This window comes from Betta splendens, chromosome 13 (genome assembly GCF_900634795.4).
Source record: "Betta splendens chromosome 13, fBetSpl5.4, whole genome shotgun sequence".
NCBI lineage: Eukaryota > Metazoa > Chordata > Actinopteri > Anabantiformes > Osphronemidae > Betta > Betta splendens.
In genome coordinates, this window is record NC_040893.2 from 5192072 (window position 1) to 5210212 (window position 18141).

Genomic DNA, 18141 nt, shown 5'->3' on the forward strand with positions numbered 1-18141 from the left:
GGTGTGGTAGATCTGGGCCTCTATGGCTCTGGTGCTCAGGGCCTGCTCCTGTGCGGCCAGGATGAGTGCCTCTGTGCTGTCCTTCAGCCCAGCCCTTTCAAGCCATTGGTAGGATTTGTTGAGATCAGCCACTTCAGTTATGTTCCGGTGGTACATCCCGTGTAAGGGCTTGTCCTCCCATGATGGTCCCTCTTCCAGCATCTCATCCTCCGTTCTCCACTGTCTGAGACATTCACTCAGCACGTCATCTGTCGGGGCCTTATCCTTGATGTACTTATGGATCTTGGATGTTTCATCCTGGATAGTGGCTCTCACGCTCACTAGTCCTCGGCCTCCTTCCTTGCGGCTAGCGTACAGTCTCAGGGTGCTGGATTTGGGGTGGAACCCTCCATGCATGGTGAGAAGCTTTCGTGTCTTAACATCTGTGGTCTGTATCTCTTCCTTTGGCCACCTTATTATTCCCGCAGGGTATCTGATCACTGGCAGAGCGTAGCTGTTTATTGCCCGGGATTTGTTCTTGCCATTGAGCTGGCTTCTTAGGACTTGCCTTACTCTTTGGAGGTATTTGGCTGTTGCCGCATTCCTTGTTGCCTGTTCAAGGTTGCCGTTTGCCTGTGGTATTCCAAGGTACTTGTAATTGTCCTCAATGTCTGCTATTCTTCCTTCTGGGAGTGAGACCCCTTCTGTGTGGATTACCTTGCCTCTCTTTGTCACCATCCTCCCACATTTCTCGAGTCCGAATGACATCCCGATGTCCGAGCTGTAGATCCTGGTGGTGTGGATCAGCGAGTCGATGTCTCGCTCACTCTTGGCGTACAGCTTGATGTCATCCATGTAGAGGAGGTGACTTATAGTGGCCCCGTTCCGGAGTCGGTATCCATAGCCAGTCTTGTTTATTATTTGGCTGAGGGGGTTCAGACCTATGCAGAACAGCAGTGGGGACAGTGCATCTCCTTGGTATATGCCACGTTTGATGGATACTTGGGCAAGTGGCTTCCCATTGGCTTCAAGGGTGGTTCTCCACAACCTCATCGAGTTTGCAATGAAGGCCCTTAGAGTTCTGTTGATGTTGTATATATATATATATATATATATATATATATATATATATATATATATATATATATATATATATATATATATATATATCGTTTGACACAAACGAAACATGTTTGCTTTCAGGGTCGGAACCTTTTTAATGACTATGGGCGGAACAAACATTACGTACCGTCCAGACGTACGGCGCTGTGCTCACGTCTTACGTCAACTCAAAATCGAAGTAGCCTTCTCCAGGCGTACACTCTTTATTTTCGTGTATTGCAATAAACATTTGTACGTACCTATGTAACACGCTATGTGTGGATCCGCGGGGGGCCCGCCGCTGTAAAGGAATACTCTTGTGGAATACCACCTCTGGGATCGAAATCTGCGCTTCTTTCAGCTAAGCTAACGTTATTGCATCTGTTAGCAAAACTTGCTAGCTAAGACGCTAGCGCTTAACGTTAGCTGTCCCTACCCAACCCGTCGAGCTAGCTATGCGTTAGCATTTTAGCCTAGCTCGCTAACCAGTGACAAATGACAAAGGTAAACAACTAACCTCTTGAGTCCGTTTATTGCAAAACGACACTTTCATAACTTTACCTAGGTGTATGTCTACAATCTGTTGTCGATTGAAACTGTATTTTGACACCCCTGTTGCTACCGCGAAGACAGAACTACGAAACGGAGAAATGGGGCAGCAACAGCGTCAACGCAAAACAATACAAAACCCAATCCCTCTGCACTAAGTTAGGCCGACCGAGCTAACTCTGGCTAATCGCTATCCTTTGCTAAGCTGCCGGCTGTAATGTTAGCCTATTTCAAATGAATAAACCTCGCATGGATGATCACAGCAACAGTCTGCTGAACGGAGCACGTTAGACACACGGGGATTAATCTTTAATCCAAACAACAGTTCACAATGTTAAAAGTATTACTACCACTTGCAGTGTTGGCACTTCGTCGTTTTTGACATGTAACGTTACGCATGCAGTTATTATGTGGCCGATAAACGGTGCTTTGTAGTCAGCAGTTGTCAATTCACATGTTTGGTGAAGCTTGTATTAGCTTGACGTGTTAATTACCTTCAGTAGCGTTACTGACCCGTCTTCGCGCTGTGTTTGGCTCTTTTGTTATTATCTTGCACCGTTATCATAATAAGGTAATGAGAGCACCATAAACTTAAGTGAAATTTATTATTGCACGCTCACCCAATAGCACATGCCTAAATTACCTTGCCTTGATATGGCGTCACATTTTATTGGGCACTAGAGCTTTATAAGTATGAAAAAGATAAGAATCTTCAAGTTGTCGTTGTCATCCTTAAGGCTTTCCTTTTTTATAGTAATAGACTGAAGATCCTTTAATGTTGCTGCAGTTATTCCATTTATCAATAAGACACATGAACAACAGTTTAACTCCTTGATGGAGAAATTTATTTAGGCAAGCATTAAGAAAATTAAGCACTTGAGGGGCATAGTCTGATATGTGTCATGTCACTCATCTGTCTAATTAGATGTCAGATTAGATGTCAGATTTATTCACATTTTTAAAAGGTGTAGTATTAGCTTGGTTAAAATTTTGAAGCTGAACTCATAGCTTTTTCTCTTCCCTGTGTGTTACTTTGCTAGGGCGTGAATGATGTGATCCTGAACATGCCAGAGTGAAGGAAGAAAGCTTTTCCTGTTACCATCTACAACTTGGCACAAACAGTCATCATCAAATCATAGGACAGCATCCCAGTAATCCAGGCAGCACACCTGTCTGCAGATTGGACTGCATTTGAACAATGTGAGGGCCCCTCGGTGCAGTCTGAGGGGAGCCCGGGACTTGCAGATACGACCCTGCTGTGCGGGGTGGAACTGATTCTGTCTCATAGAGAACTGCCTTTCTAGTAGATTCCTAGTCATTCATACATTCTTGGTCTCCTTATCAAGGAGATAAGCCATGATGTTCCGAGACCAGGTTGGTGTCCTTACAGATTGGTTCAAAGGCTGGAATGAGTGCGAACAGACGGTGGCACTATTGTCCCTCCTGAAGAGGGTGTCCCGCACCCAGGCACGGTTCTTACACATCTGCCTTGAACACTGGCTGGCTGACTGCACAGAGATTCACATCCTTGAAGCTGAGGCCAACAATGCAGGTAACGAAGAGCTTCATCAGAGTTAATTGTAATTAATTGGCTGTTATTAACTGTGTCTGTCTACTGAATCTGTAAAAAGGATTGATCACTAGTGAAATTGACCATTTGCTCTTTATCATTAGCAATTGTCAGCCAGTGGCATCAGGAGCCAAAGGAGAAAGTGGTGTCCTTGCTGCTGTCCCATCTGCCGCTACTGCAACCACGCAATAGCGAGGCCAAGTGTGAATACATGAAGCTGCTGCAAAAGGTATTGAGTCACACTATTGAGAGTAGTCTGTTCGTGGAAGAGAGCAGACAGCTGCTGTCCTATGCTCTTATACACCCTGCTACCACACTGGATGACCGCACCTCTCTGGCCATGTGGCTGAATCACCTCGAGGAGCATCTATCCAGCGGCTACGCACCCCGGGGCCCATCCAGCCCCTATCACCCACGCCAGGCCTCAGATGAATGGCCCAGCTCTGCTGAGTCCCTGGACCCTGGTCATGCCTGGCATGACAAGTCCCCCTCATCAAACACGTCTCCAGCAGACCAGAACGGACACATGCCTTTCCCAGGCAGAATGTCCTCTCCTATCAACAGCAATAATACTGGTAATATTTCTCAGTCACCATTGATTTATAAACTATTGTTGGGGCACAATTTCTACAGTTTAATTACTACCTATAAAACATACATGTAATTTTTTTTCGTAATTATAACAGTTTTAGTTTGTTTGTCTTATTTGCATGTTTTCTTCCAGGTCTGATTGGGCAGATGCAGCCAAGTCCTCTGAAGAAGTCCATGTCCGTTATTCCTTCCAGTCCCCAGGCTTGTGGCTCTGAGTGGGTTTGCCAGGATGATGCAGGGGGCCGTCAGAACTTGATTCCAACTGACCACGCTCCTCTTTCCCCTCAGAGCAGTGTAGCTTCATCAGGCAGTGAGCAAACAGAAGAACAGGGCTCTAATCGCAACACTTTTCAAGAGGATGGTAGTGGCATGAAAGGTCAGAGTGCATCACTTAAATGAGTTTGTGGTATTTGGCTCTGATAGGGAAGAATTGAATGTCGACTACAGAAATGTAAGCTGAATATAGCATAATCTTATTTGTCCCTTCTTGTGGGTTTGTTCTAGATGTTCCTGCCTGGTTGAAGAGTCTCCGCCTTCATAAATATGCATCGCTTTTCTCCCAGATGACCTACGAGGAGATGATGATTCTCACTGAGCAGCACCTGGAGACGCAGGTTTTTCACCCTCTTTTTACCTACACTGGGGCCGGGCTTTGATTATTCCACCCTCCTTATCAATTGTGAACATTACTGTCCTTAAACCTGAGGATACATCAACTCTCAATGAGGCATGAAATTAAGCAACGCACCCTACAGTTATATAGAGCCAGTCACACATACAAATGGTGCGATTTTGACTCTGCCCCTTGGCTTTAATGAAACAGATGGTGATTAGGTTTGTTATTTAGTAACTGTCTAAATGGCCCAGTGTTCCCACAAGTACCAACTTGTCTCATTCTCCTGCCTTCTTGTTATTTTCTGTCTATCCTTTTTAGAATGTCACGAAAGGAGCACGGCACAAAATTGCCTTGAGTATCCAGAAACTGCGAGAGAGGCAGTGTGTGCTCAAGTCTTTAGAAAAGGTAATTCAAATGGGATGGCTTGTTTTTCTCGTGAAGCAGCTGTGTTTTATCTTGCACTTAAGTGTGGTTATTGGTTATAACCTTACAATTTAGTTCAAGTAGTAAATCCTGGTTTTCCTCTTGAACACAGAGCAGAACCGGTCAGTGTCTTGTCTTCTAAAGACACTGACTGGGCACCAAATGTTGGCTTAAATTTAAATTTCAAATCTGCATATGTGTTTTGTCAGGATATTTTGGAAGGAGGAAACCTTCGTAACGCCCTTCAGGAGCTCCAACAGATCATCATTACGCCCATAAAAGTCTACAGCCCACTAAGTACAGCGCAGCCTGCCTCGGACGCCCCCCCCTCTCCTTCGGAAAACACGAAAGCAGATAAAGAGTCAGCCACAGAGGGTTTCCAGTCCCACAACCCACCCCCTTGTGATGGAGACTCTTCAGCCACACCTATCTCAGACGGCGACATTGCTGGACAGTTTACCCGTGTCATGGGCAAAGGTAATAATGACGTGGATGAAGTAAACTAACAGACTCCAGTAAACAGTGTGCAAAACACAGATATTTAATACACAGTCTATATCCAAATACACAAAGCAGATGGGACCCAAAATAAAAGTTGGTAGTTGGAAGTTGGTATTGAAATATATCCAAACGTCGTTCTTTTTGTTTCAGTGTGCACTCAGCTGCTCGTGTCCAGGCCAGATGAAGAGAATATTAGCTGTTACCTTCAGCTCATTGAGAAGTGTCTGACACATGAGGTAAGATCCTGCACATGATGTTTGGACTTAATGATATTTTACAGCATTACGTATTACTGATATAATCTGGACAAACATTTGTGAATGAATAGAAAATCACTCAGTTTTTCTAATTATAAATTCAAAAGGCATCTCCGTGAGGACAAACTACTAATGCTCTTTGAAAATCTGCTGCGCTTCTCCCTCGGCTGTCGCGTTCTCGCTCTTTCAGGCTTTCACGGAAACTCACAAGAAAAGACTGGTCTCCTGGAAGCAGCAGGTCCTTAAACTGCTCCGTCTATTCCCTCGGAAAGCTATGCTGGACATGCCTGTGTACCGTCAGAAAGGGTAAAACTCTGATTGCCCTCTTTTACCTTTGATCTGCCTCTTTTTAGCAGCATAGGTGTCACACTAGCTGAACGTCATCCTGTCACTGCACTGCCTATTATTCTGATTTTCTGTTTCTCTTCCTTTCTAATTTTTAGTCCCCGAATTGTATAACACATAATATGGACTTCTTTTAACACTAATTATTTCTGATGCATGGTGCATGTTTTCTTTTTTTCCAGCTGGACATATGGGTCCAACTCCCTCCCCACAGCAGGCTCTGTGAGCGGAGGTGTAGGGCGGCGGGGCCAAAGGCAGTTCCAGATGACACCTCGTGGACTACCAGCTGGGCGCATCAACCTTCTGAGTCCTGGTGGGATTGGGGGAGCATCTCCACGCCACACACTCACCAATCCTGCACTGGCAGGCCAGGGTAGACAGGTTAGTATTGCTGTTAGGGGATGGACGTTTGAACAACAAAAAAAGCTGAACACAAGTTTATTTTGGAAGAGTATTGATCTTCTCTGCTGCTTATGTTGCTAAGTGTTGCTCGTTCTGATCCCAGTTGCCCTTAGGTGAAAGGTGCCATACTATGCTTATGGTATGTAACTGCATTAATTCTAATCTAAACTGGTTAGGGTTAGTGAAGTGAGAGAAATTAGACAACTATGATAAGAAAAAATTTTTCCAGCCTAGATTCAAACTAGGGGGCTTCTAGCTGTGATGTGGCAACCGCTATAAATAAATCGTCATTTATTTTTTATTTTTTCTTTATATGATATTATAATTATTTCAATTTATGTAGTATTTTTCTTTAGTATCACTGTTCTTTATAGTTGAAGGAGGTTCACAGGATCATATAGCAAAGTCTTGTTTTAAAAGGACACCAAGTAGAAAAAAAGAGGCATTAGCAGTTTAATCAGTACACACGAGACAGTACAAGGGCTCAGGCATCTTATTTTGACAGAAATTGATTCGTTATCATAGCCTGAAGAGTTTTTGCTTAATGAGTTAGCTGAAAGATAAGCCAACCGTGTCGGCCTCCCAGAATGAATGGCATTTGTGTGATGGGTACTTATGTTTTTCTCTGTAGAACCTGTGGTTTGCCAACCCTGGGGGCAGTAACAGCATGCCAAGTCAGAGTCGCAGCTCGGTGCAGCGGACTCACTCACTCCCTGTCCACACATCCCCGCAAACCATGCTCATGTTCCAGCAACAAGGTATAGTATTAGGCAGAGCTTCTTCTCACTCCTTATCAGTTCATTGCTGCCCTCATTTCCATTTTGGTATACTGTAATATTTCCTGCCTTGCTTCCTTTAATCTCACATTTACAATTTACAGCATGGGTTAACCTGCAAGTTGTTTATCCATTTTGTCAAGCTAAACTGGAAATAGTTTAGGGAGGAAACTTTATTTTGAAGTGGCAAATCTGATTCTGTTAGGGAGTTTAATGAGGTACATAAGCTACACAACATTTGTTTTTAAAAAAAGGCCATTTGGTCAGATGCCAGCATAAAGAGCCGCTCTCCCTCTGTGCCAAGGACAAAATAACAAGACAGCTTAACAGCGTGTTGCAGTAAACAGTCTGTCACCTCGTACAGCATATATAACCTTTTGGTTCAGTGTGCCAGGTGCCATATACAAGCACTGCAAATTCATTTGTAATGGCTTTGTTGTGTTTAATTGAATCAGGGTGAAGTTATGCATAACGGGGTTTTGTGGGAAAGCCAATAATGCGTCCGTTAAACAGGCCAACCTCACATTGTTAAAGTCCATGTCTGAAAGAGATTGTGACCACTTCATACTGCAGTTTACTTCAGAAACACTATAAACACATACTGAGGTTATAACGTGTTGTAGTTCAGAAAAAAAGAACTTGGGCCACAATACAATGGATTAGTTCCCCAGATCAATTCTAACAGCCTGCACAAAAATGGACAATTTTTGACTTAAATTGCTAGGTCTACCATGTACAATCAGAATCTGTGAACTGTCAGTTTGTCCAGATCTGCTGTAGTTATCACAGTGACAGCGGACGGGGCAGTAAAGCAGTGGTGTCTTTCTCCAACAGGCCTTTCTCTGGCGCGATGGTCTATATCTGCTATGCTTCATTTATTAGATGTGACATGACAGTACAAGACATGTAGACCATGGCACACTTTTGCAATTTATTGTGACTTGTAGATTGTACATTTAGCTGCCTTTATGACTTCTTACAGTGGTAACATAGATTAGTCTATGACGTTGAGGATCTCTCAGTATCTCAGAGCCAGAGGTTGGAGATGTGCTACTAAATCTCACTCAGATGACTTTATTTATTTATATGTAGACAAGTTCACAGGTTGTGTTAGAAGATCAAGCCATATTGAAATAGTTCTGTTTTGGAAAAGAAATTTGTAATGTTGTCACTATTATTACCAAACTAAAATATCAAACGTTGATTGAACATTTGTGAGGACAATGTTAATCAAACAAGAAATATGCTTAGTGTATGCTGTCAACCTACTGAAAAATTACTTCAGTTGCATTACTTTTAGATATTATTGGACTAGAATTATTTTATATTATTTATTTATATTTAAATGGTGTTTAAACACAACCTTTTTACAGTAGATAAGACTGTTTTTGTAAATGTAGAGTGAGATTATAATTGGCTGCATAGAATCCAATAGTATAAACCCTCATTCTTTTACCTGTGGGCTGTTTATATTCATTCTCTCAGAATGCCAAGTTCCAGGTGCTGACCTGGAGATCAACCCCACGCTGGAGTCACTGTGCCTCAGTATGACAGAGCATGCCTTAGGGGGTAAGTGTCCTGAGCAGCCTGATACTAAATAGGCTGGCAAATCTCTCACAGCGTGTAGCTACAATGCATCTAGAGAGCAAGGGAGCGAAAAGTATAAAATAACTTACTAACCTGTGCAGAGATGACAGGTCTAGAGTTTTAAGGGTCACAAAAGGTCTGGACAGAAATATGGGTTCCATGAATGTTCTGAGTTTGAGTAGTGGAGAAACTAAAGTATTGTCTCCCTTTTGTTTGAGACAGGTGAAGGTTATTATTGCCTTTTGCTGTGTCTGAATAGAGGCTAAAGGTAATGTGACAGTGGGTTCAGCCTAGTTTAGTTATTTTTCTGGACGGTATTATGTGTGTGTGTGTTCTGTTTTGATGTTTTTATTATCTACACTATTCACTTTGATAAATGTTCTTTTCACTGTTGATTACATACATAAATGTGATTAACAAATACAAATTTTGAAGGAAGTTATTGGTAGGATCTTTAATAATAATGATGCAGAGCATGTAACATAGCTCAGAATACGAAATCTCCCAAATACAAACAAATTGTATCAGAAATCAGCTCTTTCTTGTCATAAGAGGACAGCCTACATTAACAGAATGGCTGTGTGTCTGTTCAGAAGGACGAGTGGCGCTGTCTGTCAGCTGCATGTCTGGTCCACTGCATTTAGGAAAACCCCCAATAACCCAATTAGCAAAAACAACAGAAAGCAATTAATTAACTATTCCATGGCTCAAAAATCTGGGTCTAAACTAAATTTTGGATTTTGGAAAATCATTATGTCTCTTCCCTTTACAATGGCTTATGTGGCAAAGGTAAGAAGGTATGGGCCCTAAAGAAGGTATACTTAGCTTTTCCTGGCATGAAAAAGGGGGAAAGAGGCTAGAACTCACTGGAGGAAAGAAACAGGGAGGTAATCGTTCAAAGATAAATAAATGGTGCAGTATATGTTATCCTCATAAATGTCTTTAATGTCTTCCTCAGATGGAACAGACCGGACATCAACAATATGAAAAGAAGAAAGGAAGAAACACTTCAGTTGAGGCGTGTTCAGTTCCTCATCACCCAGCACAAAGATATACATACGCTTAAAAAAAACAAAAACAGGCAAAGCACTCACTACAAAATGACAAAAAAACTGTGTATATGTTCTCTAATATTTTTGTACTTTATTATATACGACTAAGTTTATTAAAAATGGAATACAGATGATTATTATATTGCAGGACAGAGAAACAAAGAGGTTAAGTGTGCAGACCGTTCCATGTCACCTGCAGGACTGTGACATGATGTGGAGGCTCAGTTTGCCGTGGTCTGAGAAAAAAACACAGGTGGATTGGTGCTGTCTTAAAGGGGTTGTGCCCTCTGAGTTACTCTACCCCTCCTTGGAGCAGGGCTTTCTACCTAGAACACACTGACACCCTCAGCCTCCCCTTCACCACATGATATGTAGATGCAGAAATGTCGGCCAGAATTATGGCACTTTTATTATGGTATCTTTGATATTAGGCACTGAACTGTAATTGGCCCACAGCTATGCTCACTGAGATTCCACTCGTAGGCAGACGTCGACGAACAGACACCGGTCAGATCCAAACAACTCGCAATGCGATGCTAGTCAAAAGCTTCTTTTTTCCTGCAAGGAAATCCCTTCCCTTGGTTCTTCTCTCTCCTCTCAGGAAAACCTTTTGTGGCGAAGACAGGAAATGGAAGAACCAAACCTGTAACCCAAGTCCCGAGCATAGCCTTTGTCTTGGTTGTTCGACTTAAACATGAAGTCCTAGTAGAAATAACTGTCCTCCTCTGAACGTCTACAAAGCCAAAGAGAGGGGTTGTGTGATTGATCATTTGCAAGGAATATTTGTAGTGACATGCAACAGGATGATATAATTCTTTTTAAGAAGAAAAGCAGTTTCAAGAATTTATGCCAGCTGCAATTTGTCTCTGTTATTTTATGCCCGACTACGTAAATGATGATGAATCTCATTTTGTGCCGAGGAAAAGCCAGAGGGATGAATAAGGGCTGGTGAGGTTTGTACTGTGAGGTGATTGGATATTGAATTGATAAAAGTGAGGAGGGTAGAGTGTGTTCAATTTACACTCTAATGCTGGGTGAGAAAACTAAATGAAACCCATCTCAACCCTGTGGCCCCCTTTTATGATTGGCTGTGGAAAAATGAAACCTGATCTCGTAATAAATGTGCTGGTGCGCAGCGCCTTGCCGTCTCGGTGCCCTCTTCCTCAAACGGCCAATGTGATGATTTGATGAATCATACTTTTTCAAGGTGCTTGACGTTGTCCATATTTTCTGTTTGTGTCTCCCGTGTGTTTCAGTCAAAACCCAAACATTATCATGTGGTATCAGTGTTGAATCAAAAAAAACTGTCTTTTCTGTGAGCCTCTGCCTTTGAATGTGGCAGAATGGAGGTGCATGTATGTGTAATATGGTCTTAACCTTTAGATCACTTTTGGTTGCATCATGAGGCAGGGATAACCATTCACATTTTATTTCAGCAGAGCCATAGGACGTATGTCTAGTAAAGATGGTTATTTACAGATATCTTTTCCAATTGTAGTTTTTTTTTTTTTTACTCTCCCTTGATAATGATAACTTATCCTTATTTTCTATAATCGCATGTTTTGCCACACTAATACAGCACTGTTGTAGATAGAGGACATGGTTGCTGGTGCTCACTTGCCAGCGAGTAGACAGGAGGAACTTTGCAACTAATGTTGTTTATATTGCCTAAATGTCACAGTTTACATCTCTCTGGGATAACACCCCAAATCATGTCATGAGTATCCAACATTAAAGAACTGAAGCCTTCTCAAACATGAGCTGGCTGGGTGGAGCCTGCAAGCCTTCTACCCACTGATCCATGGACTCCATATGAGTCTCAGTAGATAAAGTGATAGCGGTGTGAGCCGACCATGTGGTGGTTATAGAAGTTGGCCTCCCTGGCATTTTAGCTCCTGTGTGTGCTGCCTGCAATGCACAGCTCCAGCATTTTCAGTTGGTTAACGGTCCTGAGTGGTATTATAGTCCTGGATTTCTTCAGAGCAGGCTCTTGGATAGATCTGATTCACTAAAAGCATCATACTCATGCCCACAAAGAATTTAAGCGAGTCAGCAATTGACTCAACTTTTATGTTGGCGACCTTGCTTTCAACCACACTCTTTACTGTATCTCAATCGTGTCATGTTACAGATGGCTCAGATGATCCTTTTTGTAGCCTCTGAAGACGCCCCACATGTTAGTGCAGAGACACAGAGGTACAATGCGGCTCGTCGCTGCGAGTGTCTGTGCACAGTCGAGATGCAGCAGGGGATGACAATGCTTATCTGAGCCGCGAATGGTGTGATTAGGAGTAAACGGAACACTAATAATAGGCCAAGGAATATGTTTACTCCATGTTTACATTCCAGTGATGCATGAAATGAGCTGGGGGAGATGCGCTTCATAGGTTCAGCTTGGTGTGTTCTCTCATACCAGGCATCCACTAGGAGGTACCAAGCCTGTGTCATTTGGAGACATCTACCAAGTGGTCCTTAGATCATGTTATTGTCCCTGCCAGGCTTAGTTATTGAGTCAATGCAGCCAGCTGTAGGCTACATTTCTTATATTTGTCTTTTACGATCCATATTTAATTCTGATGAGTCCCTGGATCTTTTCTAACATTTTATGAACCTTTTGCATCCCGTGCTTACACTCTACTTTTTTACTGTCACTCATATGTGTGAATGGTCTGCAGTACGTCGGATCATTGACAGTCCAAATAAAGAAGTTCAGTTCTTTTGCAACCTACCTTGTGGTTTATGTGTATTTGCTTTCGCAACTCTCGTGGGAAACGTTCACCGTGTGTTGCTTTCACTCTGACGTTCCAGGCACCCGGCGCGCTGCGACGTCACAGAAGAGAATTACGCCAATTACGTTATACTTCCGGGTTGCAGCAGTTTATTTATAAAGCTAAAGTAAGCTAGCTATCTTTTTGTTAACGTCATTAGTTTATGGGAGACCAAAGACGGGCGATTTCATCCGGAAACTTGATAAAAACTGCTTAGGTATGTTCACCGTGTGTGTTTTCTTGCTAAAGTTTGACAGAAGTTGCGTTAAGTGCAACGTAACCTTTCCTCCTACACTGAATTTTGGTGTCGCCCAAGTTAGCACATAACTAGCAGTTAGCTGCTCTGCTAACTTAGCCTGCCGACCGTGAACATCTGCTTACTTTAGTAGCCAGCTAAGACTTATAATGTCGCCGGTTTAGCTTTAATTGTATAATTGAGATGCCGGTTTGGTTTAAGAAATTCTTCTTGTCGGAGTTTGAGCCCAAGTCACTAAAGACGAAGTGAGAAAAGTTCAAGGATTTTAAATCGCCCTTCGGCTCCCTTATCTTTCGTATGACAAGAGAAGAGTCCGATCCCGTTCGTCGTGCGTCCATGATCCCGTCAAGATAACAAAATTGAGAGGACTTTAGCTGGACATAACTGAGTTAAAGTGAAGAAAACTGTAGTTCTATAACGATTCATATCATCTAAAGTTATACCCGCTGGAAGACTTTCTGCAGCCCTACTTGTTGTAATAGCTATCTTCATATACGGCGATCATACGTTTGTAAAATGTGAATAGATGTTCTTAGCGTTGTTCTTTTTAAAGATTTTGATATTACTAAATGATTAAACTGAATAACAACTGGATGTTTGCAACGGTAGAGCCAGGTTTATAGTAAACATGAGCAGTGTTTACAGTTTGTTTATAAAAGTGAAGGACGGCAACGCTATAGCAAATTATTAACGCTTAAAAACGTCCTAACATTCAACCCTCTATCTCTATATACTAATGCACATATGTCTTGTTTCTCATTTTGCTTTGCAGATTTACATTCCGGTTGCATTCTGTGGGACCATAATGGGCACATATTAGTGTCATACCAAGGATGTGGATGGGAATTTTCCTACTCAGCGCCAAGTTATTTTTTGACAACTGCCGTCAATTATGTCATTGCCAAAAGAGTCAGAAGGTCGGGGGAAGGATCGCGAGAGGGGGGCTCGTCCCAAGGTGAGGCAGAGCCGATCAGAGGAGAGACGAGACGCGGGTGGTGGCCGGAAAGGTGGAAAAGCCAAGAAAAAAGGCCTCGCTTCCCACGAACCAGCAGCCGAGCGGCCTGCCAGCGATGGCTTTGAATACGGTGAGCTGTTAAGTGACCTAGAGGCCAGAGACAAATCCACTACTTCTCCCCTGAAGGAGAGCTGGAGGTTGCAGGATTTGGAGATCAGTGCTTCGTTGCTGGGACAGGAAATGCTAATGACCAAGCCCGGACTGGCAGCAGGTGGCTCAGTCAGCGACTTATCTGCGCCAGGCGAATTTGATGGCAGAGGAATGAGCAGCAGTCGCACTCTTCGGCAGAAAATCCAAGATGCAATGGGGCAGTGTTTTCCAATAAAGACACACAGTGCGGCAGCACCACCTTCACCTCCACAGGCTCTTTCATCAACGGCCTGTGCCGCCTCAAGGCGAAAGATCCATCTCAGCGAGTTGATGTTGGATGACTGCCCTTTCCCTGCAGGATCCGATCTCGCTCAAAAGTGGTATCTCATTAAGCAGCACACGGCCCCCATTACCCAGCCTCCCGTGCTCGACTGTGCAGTGGTGTGCAGCCCCCCAACATTGGGCATGGCCACAGTCGTAGAGGACGTCGATGACAGATTGCGAGAGCGCAGGCGCATCAGCATTGAGCAAGGTGTCGAGCCACCACCCAATGCAGAGATTCATACATTTGAGGTGACAGCCCAAATTAACCCCCTCTACAAACATGGCCCTAAACTGGCCCATGGTATGAATGAATTAACTGGGACTGACAGAGCTTCTGTTCAACAACAACAACAGCAGCAGCAGCAGCAACAGCAGCAGCAGCAACAGCAGCAGCTTCTTTTGCAGAGGCAGCAACAGCACCAGCTCTTGCTTCAGAGTTGTCTGGACACTCTGGATGAGGTGGCGGCCTCTGCGTCGGCCTCCGTCCATACTTGTGATACAATCTCCGACCCTTTGGTTGATCCAGAGGTTACAGTGACCAACACGCCCGCCGCAACCATTCTTCCTCAGACTGAACATCACAAATCTCACGACGGCTACCGCATTCACACGCAGATTGATTACATCCACTGTTTGGTTCCGGACCTGCTGCAGATTACGACCCTCCCGTGTTACTGGGGCGTCATGGACCGCTACGAGGCAGAGACGCTGCTGGAGGGGAAGCCAGAAGGGACCTTCCTCCTGCGTGACTCCGCCCAGGAGGACTACCTCTTCTCCGTCAGCTTCCGCCGCTACGGCCGCTCGCTCCATGCGCGCATCGAACAGTGGAACCACAACTTCAGCTTCGACGTGCACGACCCCAGCGTCTTCCACGCGCCCACAGTCACCGGGTTGCTTGAGCATTACAAGGACCCCAACTCCTGCATGTTTTTCGAGCCGCTGCTCTCCAATCCAATACACCGCACGCAACCCTTCAGCCTGCAGCACATCTGCCGAGCGGTCATAAGCAGCTGCACCACCTACGATGGCATTAACATGCTTCCAATCCCAAATGCATTGAAAAAGCATCTGAAAGAATACCACTACAAGCAGCGAGTACGTGTACGGCGAATGGATACTTGGTGGGAATGAAGAACAGCAAAGCAAAAGAATATTGATTTAAAAAAAAAAAAACATACTAAATTCATTTTTATTGCAGGAGTCCTCTGAACTGAAGAACTTGTGTTCTTTACGCCGTATTAACCCACACTGTACTTATTTATTTTTATTCCTGCTGTACCTGTCTTAACAATCCTATTAAATTACACTGATACAATATGTAACCCTACTGATCTTCCACACTCCCAAGTTCTGCGCTCAGATTAAACCTGTTTTGACCTTCGGTGTTCTTTTTTTTTTTTTTTTTTTTTTTTTTTTTTTTTCTCTTTTTTTTCTAAAATGTGTGTGATGTTGCTGTGTTGGTGGACAGGTTAGGTTTCTGCTTTAGGGTGTGTATGCGGGAGGGTGGGGGGGGGGGGGGGGTAAGGGGTGCAACCAGCTGCTGAAACCAAGCAAATCTGTTAAGTAAACAATCGGAGCAAAAAAAAAAAAAAATAAAATAAATAAAATAAATAAGAAGCATGGATGTACCTTAGGCTAACACATTCATAACTAAACAATTTTTGTGCTGTGGTTTACCTTGGAGATTAATACTAATACCAATAATAGTGCTAAGGTATGTGCACATACTAATACAAACGAATACATACAATATACATACATATGTGCATTATTATACATATCCCATACTACTTAATAAAAGTCATGACATACAACACCACAAATTCCATATTCACACATTATTCATGTTGGTAGTGATAAGTATCAATAATACTTACAGTTGGATTTGGAAAGTGTCCCACTACAAGGTTAGTAAGGCTGTAGCTTAACATTATTCACCCAAAGGGTGAGGCAGACGTTGGTGCATGAACAATGCCACTTGTGGAAGCCAGGGTGATGTGAGGGGCTCCGCCACTACGCCCATCCAGCAAGCAGAGGAAGGAATCCTAGCAGCCAGGGAGCACACACACCTTCAGTTCCAGGAGGGCAGGTGTTGCGACCCAAGCCGCCCACACAGAGCCCCCCAGGCAGAGCCCCCCAGGCAGAGCTGCAGCAGCCACAGAGACAGCACCCGAGGCCAGAGTGGGCCACCGGGGGTCAACGCTGTCCGCCCCATGAGAACCAGGGGCAAACACTCCCCCCGGCGGGAGGGTCGGCCTGAAAGAGTAGAGCCCGAGGACCCACGGTCCGTAGGGAGCCCGCCAGAAGATGCCCCCGCGCCCAGAGTGGGGCCCGCCCCCAGTCCACCTTCGGTGTTCTAAGAACTACCTCGGCATAGTGTGACTAAATCAGCTTCATTATCTGACACTGGGGGAAAGTATCCTAGTGTGATTTGAGATGATTATAATAGAGTTGTTCATCAGTCACGTGCTGAGAAGGTTGAACACATACTGACTGATTTTTTTTTTTTGTTGTTGTTGTTCTATTGATGTGTAGAAATCCAGCACGTTTGCAGTATTAATCATTATTTCCCAAATGGGCCCTAGGCTGACTATAAGAGATGTGCATATGCTGCCTGCGCCTAAGGAGGAGACTGGTCTTCACATAGTAAAGGCAATATATTCTCACATTAGTTTAGTGTTGTGATTCAGATTTAAAGACTAAGTGATGCTTGAGTTCCGCCTCCACCTTTTACCAGTCATAGTTTCAAATAGGTTTGAAGCGAAGGGTCAAATGAGGCTGTAATAAATTAAACCGTGAATTGAAAAGTAACAGTAAGACAGACTAAGTATAGCAGTAGTTTACGTATTTAGTGTTTACGTATAAATGCAAGTACGCAAAAATACCCCTCACAAAGTACCACTTCATCACTATCAGAAGTATGTTTTAAATCTTACTGAAGTAATTAAGAAAGCAAATGGTAAAGAGGAATTAAAAATATAGATGCATAAAATATAAAACAAAAAATAAAGACATATCTTCCCACTTGATGATTTTAATAATAATATGCACAAAAAAATAATGTTGTTTCTTAATAAAATTGCAGCACTTTTGTCTATCGTGGAGTACAAGTAACAAAGTTGATACACAAAAGTAAAGTATCTGATAAAACATTTTTCTGGGAAAATGTCACAAACATGAAATGTAATTCAAGATTCAAAAAGCTTTATTAATCCCAGAGGGAATTTGCTCTGCCCACTTATGATTGCTCTCACAGATACATACGTATCATATCATATGTATAATACGCAGATACAGGTCTACCATGAAGGTCATGCAGGCTTTATCAAAATGAGGTCATGCAAGATGAGGATTTGAAGCACGGGTGTAAATCTACATACTTAATTAAAAAAAGTCAAGGTTTTTGGAATAACCTTAATAAAATGCAAAGTGAGATGTGCAAAACAAGCATCTAAGTGGAGCCATGTGAAGTAGAATGAGCCCAAATTCCTCCAGAATTGTGATCGATGCAAACCAGGAAACTATATCTTTTAACTACTGCCCACATGATTGTAGTTACTAACCTCTGAGAGGGAATGCGTTCTGGGGAGCAGGGACAGAGACAGAGTCCTGAAGACTCAGAATCAGCTGTAAATCAAAATCTAGCAAACGCAATGTGTCTAAGTCAAGAGGCAAAAGAATTCGCAATTCAAGAGATGATATGTTTGGCCCATATGCCTGTAGAAATGTAACTACTCCTGCTTCAGTGTTTCCAGTGAAATGAGTTTTACCTGGAAAAGAATTTTACGATAGTGCAAATAGTTCATATAACACAAACACGAAAACTGAAAAAAAGTTTAAGACTGGTTTACAATGGCAGGCGGTGACATGCACATATAATCCAGGAGTGAAAAAAAAATCCCCATAACACAACCTGAATAAAAAGCAAATCGTGCCAGA

General features: G+C 43.2%; 2 protein-coding genes and 1 long non-coding RNA gene across 4 annotated transcripts; 2 read left to right on the forward strand and 1 right to left on the reverse strand.

Moving 5' to 3' along the window:
• Positions 1–1228: 1228 nt before the first annotated feature.
• LOC114867933 (protein Smaug homolog 2) lies at positions 1229–12477 on the forward strand. Its single transcript, XM_029171114.3, has 13 exons — positions 1229–1584; positions 2670–3181; positions 3304–3774; positions 3924–4166; positions 4295–4404; positions 4725–4811; positions 5039–5306; positions 5481–5566; positions 5778–5893; positions 6115–6313; positions 6966–7092; positions 8596–8679; positions 9656–12477. Exons 2-13 carry the CDS (start codon positions 2986–2988, stop codon positions 9682–9684), a joined length of 2016 nt encoding a protein of 671 aa, XP_029026947.1. The 5' UTR covers positions 1229–1584; positions 2670–2985; the 3' UTR covers positions 9685–12477.
• A 105-nt stretch (positions 12478–12582) lies between these two features.
• socs9 (suppressor of cytokine signaling 9) lies at positions 12583–15583 on the forward strand. 2 transcript variants are annotated; one of them, XM_029171115.3, is made up of 2 exons: positions 12583–12734; positions 13546–15583. In XM_029171115.3, the coding sequence occupies exon 2, from the start codon at positions 13666–13668 to the stop codon at positions 15331–15333; it is 1668 nt and encodes a 555-aa protein (XP_029026948.1). In that variant the 5' UTR covers positions 12583–12734; positions 13546–13665; the 3' UTR covers positions 15334–15583. The 2 variants fall into 2 exon arrangements, with proteins under 2 accessions (XP_029026948.1, XP_029026949.1); XM_029171116.3 differs by lacking the exon at positions 12583–12734 and adding an exon at positions 12830–13018.
• LOC121202673 (uncharacterized) lies at positions 15360–17410 on the reverse strand. Its single transcript, XR_005898497.1, has 2 exons — positions 16549–17410; positions 15360–15579 (listed from the first exon to the last, which is right to left on the reverse strand). It is a non-coding gene; the product is annotated as an uncharacterized LOC121202673 (long non-coding RNA).
• Positions 17411–18141: the final 731 nt, after the last annotated feature.